The sequence below is a fragment of the Neomonachus schauinslandi genome, chromosome 8 (assembly GCF_002201575.2).
Source record: "Neomonachus schauinslandi chromosome 8, ASM220157v2, whole genome shotgun sequence".
In the NCBI taxonomy this organism is placed as follows: domain Eukaryota; kingdom Metazoa; phylum Chordata; class Mammalia; order Carnivora; family Phocidae; genus Neomonachus; species Neomonachus schauinslandi.
The window spans coordinates 18,676,123-18,683,950 of NC_058410.1; the positions used below are offsets into that span (position 1 = coordinate 18,676,123).

The 7,828-nt window shown below is 49.2% G+C and overlaps 1 protein-coding gene across 1 annotated transcript in view; it reads right to left on the reverse strand.

Annotated features, from left to right (window-relative positions):
• Nucleotides 1-7,805, reverse strand: part of SAMD5 (sterile alpha motif domain containing 5) — a 56,502-nt gene extending 48,697 nt beyond the window's left edge. Inside the window, exon 1 of the mRNA XM_021693524.1 lies at nt 7,235-7,805. Coding sequence (XP_021549199.1) covers nt 7,235-7,690 — 456 coding nt within the window. The 5' untranslated portion in view covers nt 7,691-7,805. The remainder of the gene's footprint in view (nt 1-7,234) is intronic.
• Between the last annotated feature and the right edge of the window lie 23 nt (nt 7,806-7,828).

The following is a 7,828-nucleotide window of genomic DNA, read 5'->3' on the forward strand; positions in this document are numbered from 1 at the left end:
GGCTCTTCGCACGGGGTCGGCAGACAGGACTGGTCCGGATGCACAGAGCTGTCCCACCTGGAGGAGCTCCCCGAGCTGCCATAATGCACAGAAAAGCATGCCGGCCTCGTGGGGGAGCCTGGCCCGTTTCCGCCCACAGCACACTGCTGCTGCCAACAGGTCTGACGTGTGGCAAGGGACTGCTAGTGTGTGATTGGAGGGCTGTCGGCAATGCCCGCGAATACCTGACAGTTCACGATGACGGATTTATTGCGTTAATGGCAGCCGGCCCACGAGCAGGGCCCAGACTTGCACACTCCCAACGAGGAGCACCTTCTTAAATTTTGCACCCCAGTTCTGGCCCTGCTTCAGAGGTCTGCTTTAAGATTTTACTTATATTCTTTTATTTGACAGAGAGAGAGGAGCGGGGAGAGAGAGAGCGAGCATGAGCAGGAGGGAGGGGCAGAGGGAGAAGGAGAATCAGACTCCCCTGTGAGCCGGGAGTCCGATGCGGGGCTCGATCCCAAGACCCTGGGATCCTGACCTGAACTGAAGGCAGCCACTTAACTGACTGAGCCACCCAGGCGCCCCCCAGAGGTCTGCTTATTAAATGACCTGCCCAACTAGCATTTTCATTCCCAGTTCTTCGATAATACTTAATGAATAAACATACTTTGATTTTAAATTTTATCACTGATAATCTTCATTCCAGTTTTGACCGAAGTTGATCTTTTTTTAACATTTGAAACAAACACAAGTGCAAAATTCACCAATCCTCGGCATCTGTAGAAACAACATTCAATTGTTTTGTTTGTTTCGAAGGGCAGACTGCCAGGTGCAGCGCCTCATTTGGAGGTGTCTGGAGTCTTGGAAGCTTGAGTACCCTACTTTCTCCTACAAATGGACCTTGAGAGCTTGTTTGGAGGTTCTAGCAGGGGAGTGCAGCTTTCTGTATACACTCGACCAAAGAACGGTTCTCCTTTATCTATCAGGAAAGGTCATCCTCTTAGACCAAGTGCGGGTGGCTTTAGGAGGGACGCACGCGGAGCAGTGAGTGGGGGAGGGGACACCCGCCTCGCCAGCCAGAGCGACTGAATCAACCCTGGCGATCAATGGGGTGACATGTTGCAGCCAGATCACCTTCACATCCTACACTCAACTTTTATATGACACTCCTCCTGTACATCAGATGCGGGGTTAGGCCCTCCGCATACACATCCATTAACTGTAAGCAGGAACCACATCTGTCTGGTTCATCTGTCTGATTTGTCTGTCTGGTTCGCTGTCGTTATGCAAGGGCCTAGCTGTTGAAGAAGGTCAGTGAGGGGACCAGTTGACCCAAGAGCTGGACCCTAGCCATCAGGGGCTCCTCACCTCCTCCCCTATCCTTGGAATGAGTATTGCTCCCACTGTTCCCACATGGGGAGGCCCTTCGAGAACGCAGCCTTGAGAGCCTAATGTGATACTGAGATAATCTGAGTGACAAACGGGACTATACCCGGTTAAAACCTCTCTATAAACCGTTAAGATTCTGGCAGGCAGGTGCAGAGAGCTCTTCACTGTGCAGCCGCCCCAAACAAGCCTCCCACGTCAGTTCCCTTGCTTACCAAACCTGCCACCTGTCAGCCTGGCCTGGTCTGCCTCTCTCTCTGGTCTCTCTCTGCCCTCGGTGGACAGGGGCCAGTTTCCAATTTCTCCTGGCAATTCTGGAGGCTGTAAACCAACATGGGCACATGGTGCCCAGTGTTCCAGAAGTAGGTGGATGGGCTACGAGTCTGCATGTTGGAAACTCTCCAGAAAGTCAACTACAAAGAGTGTGAGGAAAGTCGCCTCCTTCCAGGCCCTTTCTTTCCACCATGTTCCAATCAGGGACTAAGAACCACAAAAGCCTAGAAGGATCTTCATTTGCCTAGGCTGAGGATGCTTGAGGATGATTTGAGTTGGGAGAACTGAACTTTGCCAGCTTCCTATCTGTCCCTGATAACTCCCTGAAGGCAGAGGAATTCTGGGGGAGGAATATTTATTGTCATTTCAGCTCTGCCAGAACCCACGGCAAAACTCAAAAGTTTTCTTCCCCAACTTCTGTTTTTCTAAATACTTCTATATCCTCACCCTGGCACAGACATAGAAGCCCTCGTGCCACCTCTGTCTCCATATTCCTTCATCCTGTGTCTCCCGAACACCCATTCCCAGACCTATTACCACGGGAGTCTTGTCACATAATTAGATTCACGCGGAGGTGGAAATGAGGCCTAACACTCTTACAGCGTTATTAAATAAGGTTATACTAACTCAAACAGTGTTAACTGGTAATGTATGGCAAGGAGATACGTTTCAAGTGAAAAAGTCGAGAAGCCTGCCCCATCCACTATCCACCCTAAGGGCTGCTTTTGGCTTTGCCAAGTCTGCTAGTGAACAGAATACCTTTATAGCCCTCTAGCATTCCCACCCAGCACACCGCATTTCCCAGCACCGTCAAGCTGCACAGGACGCCATACAAGCTCATGCACAGCCTGTCACCTGCACCCCGTACATACGAACAACAAGGGCGCCATCTCCATTCGTGCACTTACGTATACCCTATAAACACTACTGTGTGATGTTTATGTTTATGCAGAGCCATAAGCACCAGATCAGAGCACCCAATATCTGCATATGAACACAACCTTCTCCATAAACCTTTAATCCCTCCACTTTACCCCTCCTCACTGGTATCAGATGGTCAAACAGACAAACGAGGGCTCCTCAATGTCACCCCCACCTCAGCCATCCTTCCTCTGCTCTCTCCTACTATGGAGGAGGCACCCCCTCCCCCTCAAAGCAAATCCACCTTCTCCTTCCAGTGCTTTCTGCGCAATTCCCTCCCACCTCCTCCAAGACCTTGACCTGTGGGGCGCCTCCCTATCTCTGGTTCCCCACCACCAACACTCAGACATGTTTCATCTCCTCTCATCCTTAAAAAAAAAAAACATAATCCCGCAAAACCCTTCCCTGACTTAGTCTCCCTTCTCCATTGCCTTAGTTCTGTCTTCTCAGCCGTACTTCATTAGAAGGCTGTCAGTGGTACATCCAGACAATGCAATGTTATTCAGCACTCAGAGAAATGAGCTGTCAAGCCAGAAGGAGACATGCAGGAACCTTAAATACACATCGCCAAGGGAAAGAAGCTCATGTGAAAGAACCGCATACTATATGCTTCCAAAGGTGGGATGTTCTAGAAAAGACAAATCTATTGAAACAGGAGAAAGATCAGTGGTTGCCAGGGGTTTTGGGGGAGTTTGAATAGGTGGAGCACAGGAGGATTTTTAAGGGAGTGAAAATGCTCTGTATGTTTATACCCGAAGGCAAAATCTTTCTCCCTAAACGTGCTCTTCTTTCGGGTCCCCTACCTCGTCAGGGAACAGCATCGTAATCCTAACCCAGAAATCTGCAGGTCACCCCAAGCTCTCCCCTCGCACCCCTGGCAGCCAGAGAGTCATCAGTTACCTCCACTGCTCCTCCCCCACTGTCACCACCCAGTCCCTGCCACCAGCAAATCTCCCCACACTCTGCAACAACCTAATTGTTCACCCTGTCTCTGCTCAGGATCCATCAATAGCCCCCCTCTCAAGATACACTCCAAATTCCTAAATAGGAGTTCAAGGCCATCCAGAACCAGCCACTGCCTGTCTCTCCATCTCTTGCCTTTTCCTCCAAGCATTCTGTGCTCCAGCCAGACTGAATTCCCTTCAATTCCTGTTGCCCTCTTGCATGCTCAACTTCCTGCCTTCCGGGCCTTTGCACATACTGTTCTGTCTAGAACATTCTTCCCCTTAGGACCCTGCTCTTCCTCAGGCCAAACTCTCCCAACCTTTGGTTCTCTGACCAAACGCCAGTTCTGGAAAGCCTGCCCCGACCCACCTCCCTGCAAATGAAGTTGGATGCACCTGTCCATGGCATTCTGCGCTCCCCACCGAAGTAATCATCACACTTTAGTATGACTGTTTGTTCCACTTTAGGTCTTCCCTGCTTCACCCCCAAGTTCCCTGAGGGCAGGGCTTCTGCATCTTGCCAAGCACAGCAACCTGGAGCCTAGGGGCTTGTAGGGAAGCCTGGTGAAGTACTGAGATCTCATGTATAAAGCTATATCTAAGTCCCACCGTATGAGAACATATCCCATCCCACTAAGGCAGAAATCACAGCAGTCACAGAAGTTAAATACAGGACAGAAGAGGGACTCATCCAATGCTTTTTGATTTCAAGCAGTGTTCTTTCCAGGCTCCTGGTTTTCCAAAGCTGCAGACTTGCTTTGGAAAACAAAGGGAAACTTACTTTGAACTTACATTTTAATTACTTTCTTTGGAAAAACAAAGGGAAACTTACTTTGAACTTATATTTTAATTACTGTCTTTGGAAAACAAAGAGAAACTTACCTTTTACTTACACTGCAACTCACCTAAGAGGGGACGGTGGCAGCAGTTGGTAAGATGAGGCCAGAACAGCACCCCAAACATTAACTGTTCCTGAAGCAAATCCTATAATCCTGAAGCCCTTTCTGGTATTCTTAGGAAAACTCCTCAATTTGTTTTCCTCTATAAAAGATTTGCTATTCCTGCCTTGACCATCCATGGTATAAACTCACTTTCAAGCCATCTTACATTCTTACCAATATACCAAAAAAAAAAAAAAAAAAAAAAATCACAGGGATCAATGATGCAAAGGACTATAAAGGAGACGTGAGGCTCGCTCCAATAAGCAGAATCCCAAATGCACATAATGAACACCTACGCATTCTGATCATGACAGAGCCAAGGAACCTGGAGATATTATAATGCAGATCACATTTTAAAGAAAAGTCCTAGCGCTATCTGCACAGAAACTAGCTGCATCAGAAGACAATTCTCAAATAATTTAAAACCCAAAACTTTAGAGGCAATGTACACATAAGCAACAAATTCAGAATGACCAGCGTGATCTGGCACTATACACTGAGATGCTCCGTTTGGGATACAGTCATTATATTTCAGTTCCTATTGTGTGTTTTTCTTGTAACAAATATATAAAAATACAGGAATAGAACTTTTTCTTTACAATTTAATTTGTCATCTCTGTTTTTCTGGTTCACAGGCGGAGTATCAGTGGAGGTACAAAACCACTTCTGCCCCCACTCTGTTCTTTCATCAGTTCAAGAACCAGAATTAAATGTGTATGGGAAGTGAATGGGGTGTATCTTCATTCTCAAACATTGTTAGAGGATTTATATAGAAGTTGACTGAAGTAATCATTTACACGGAAAGTAAACAGTATTATGACATAAGGTGAAATTGTCTTCTGTAAATCACACTTGCTCAAACACACTACCATATCCCACACTGATCTAGGTCTGAAACCTACACCCACACATTTCATGTCCACACAAGAATCTTTCTCAGCCTCTAAAGTTTGATATCTATGCCTGTGTTTTTAAGTATCAGAACCAAAATATGATACTTCCTGCACACCACTCTCCCCTCCAACCCACCCTCTCCTCTACCCTCTTGTCTGGACGCAGCTCTGTTCCTGAAGAATAAGCAAGCCCTAGGGACACACCTTATTCTCGGTAGCCCTTTCTGGCCAGACCTTGACCTTCACCCTCACTGCGTGCCCACGTGCTCACATCTTCTCAGCTCACACCCAATTCACTTCCTGGGATGTAAATTGAAAAGTCTGACCCGACTGAACTCCTCTGACCCGCTATCTCCAGGAATGAGCCTTTATACTAATGGTCAAGTCCATCTATCCACACCAAACAGGACTAATGCTACCTGCCTGGGAAAAGTGTGCTTTCCTCTCTATTCCTCTGTCTGGGGCACACATCGGTAACACAGCGTGGGTAACCGAAATATGTGTTTAATTTGAGGCAAACTGTCCTTCAGACCTGCCTTATAAAACAAATTTATACTCCCAAGCACGTTATCTGAATTGCCTATCTTTCTTGCAAGATAACCTACAGACAATATTAAACCCTTCATTCCCATCTACCTATCCACTTTTTAAGAAAGTTTTCGCTTGCCCTTCCTTAAATCCAGACATCATGATCTTTACTTAAAAATATAAAGCAACTCAAGTGACTAAGATGAGCACAAAACATTTAGATAACCCATATTTCTCTGTTCAGGTGCTGTTTACAGCTGTCCCCCACCCCCACCCCCAGCTGCAGCTTCTTCACCACCTTTTCCCTCTGGGCTTCTCTACATGATTTCCAGCTGAGGGGCTCCTTTTCTTGGGTAACTCCAAGCAGGCTTGGGGATTACCTGTGCTGCCTACTTCTCCCTTTCAAGGCAGGACCCTCTACTTGGATGGCTCCAGAAACCTAAACTGAACACTCGGCTGGAGGGACAGACCTTGTACGAAAACAAGACTTTCTGTTACTTAATTATTCCACGCCCAAGTCCATATTTCAGCTTTCCTGACATGGTCCTTTCCATAACCTCCCAGCTCCTTCCCTGTGATTTCTCCCTGGGGATTCCTCACTGGCCACTGAAAATCACACTTCCTTGGGCTGTGCTCTCTCCTCCCAAACAGGAGTCCACTCAGACTTTCTAGAACCCTTAGTTGTACCTCCTTCGTCTCATCTGGATTAATAGTAAACTAAACTGATGACCCAGCAAAGACCTCAGCAGTACACCCTCACTGGCCCCATTACCTCCAATGTCTTTAGCACCGATTCCCTCTCTGCACTTAAGTTGAAGAAACTCATCCCAAGGACTGACATTTAACTTTTCCCCCAGAATGACCATGTCAGTGGTTCACTTTTCAAATGTGCAGCAGTGAAGGCATTCGACTGTATGGAACTGAGAGCAACAGGGCGTGATTTCCCACTCTTTAAAGAGTTAGCCAATTTCCCTTTGGAAGTTTCTCAAAAAGAGAGGGAACCCATGTGGCATTAACATTCTGGTACCCTTCAGACCTAATTACTACTACCGGGGGTATCAGGAGTTGCCCTCTGCTCCTGGAGAAGGGCCGCTCATCCAGGTCTTGACAGGAGAGCACCAGACACTAAGCGGAGACTTGGTCCTAGTTTAGAACTGACATCTGGGTGTGGGATCTCGTCTTACCAACCGCTGGTGACACCAGGAAAGAAGGAATAAAGAGCGAATACAGAAAGAACAGAGTAGAGAATCCCAAATACCCAAAGCATCCTCGCCTCCCCGTCGTCACCGGGAACGGGCCGCAGCGGTGGGGCCGAGTCCCCTCCCGCCGCGCGCCTCGCGCGGTCCGGGCGGCGCCTGCTTACCTTGCGGGAGTACGGGGGCTTGCTCAGGTGGATGCCGTCGCGGACGAGCTTGTCCCTGATCATGATCTTCAGCTTCAGTCTGGGGTAGCTCACCAGCTCCCTGCTGCGGGGGGCGGTCGTCTGGCCGCGGGAGTCCCCGCGGGTGCCCGGGGCCGGGCTGCCACACGGCTCCCCCCGGCGGCCGGTGGGGACTGCGACTGCGGGCGGCGCGGGCGGCGGCTGCGGCTCGAGCGTGAAGTAGAGGCCGGCGGCGGCGGCGTCCTGCTCCCGCAGCCGGCGCACGGCCTCCAGGATGCGGCGGCGGTGCGCGGGCAACAGCACCCCGATGGCGTCCAGGTCCGGGTCCCCGATCTGCTTGCACACCTCCAGATCATCGTAGCCGTTATCCACGAAGGACTCCGCGTACTGCGGGAGCTGCAGCGCTTTCAGCCACTCGTAAACTATGTTGGTGCACATGGTGGGACCCGAGCCCCACCGGCAAGCACCGTCCCAGCGCCCGAGCTGCACGGGCGGCACCAGTTCTGGGAACTTTTAATCCTCTCCTCCAAGGGGAAAAAAATAGCAGCGAAGTTTTCCGTATAGAGGAAAGGAGAG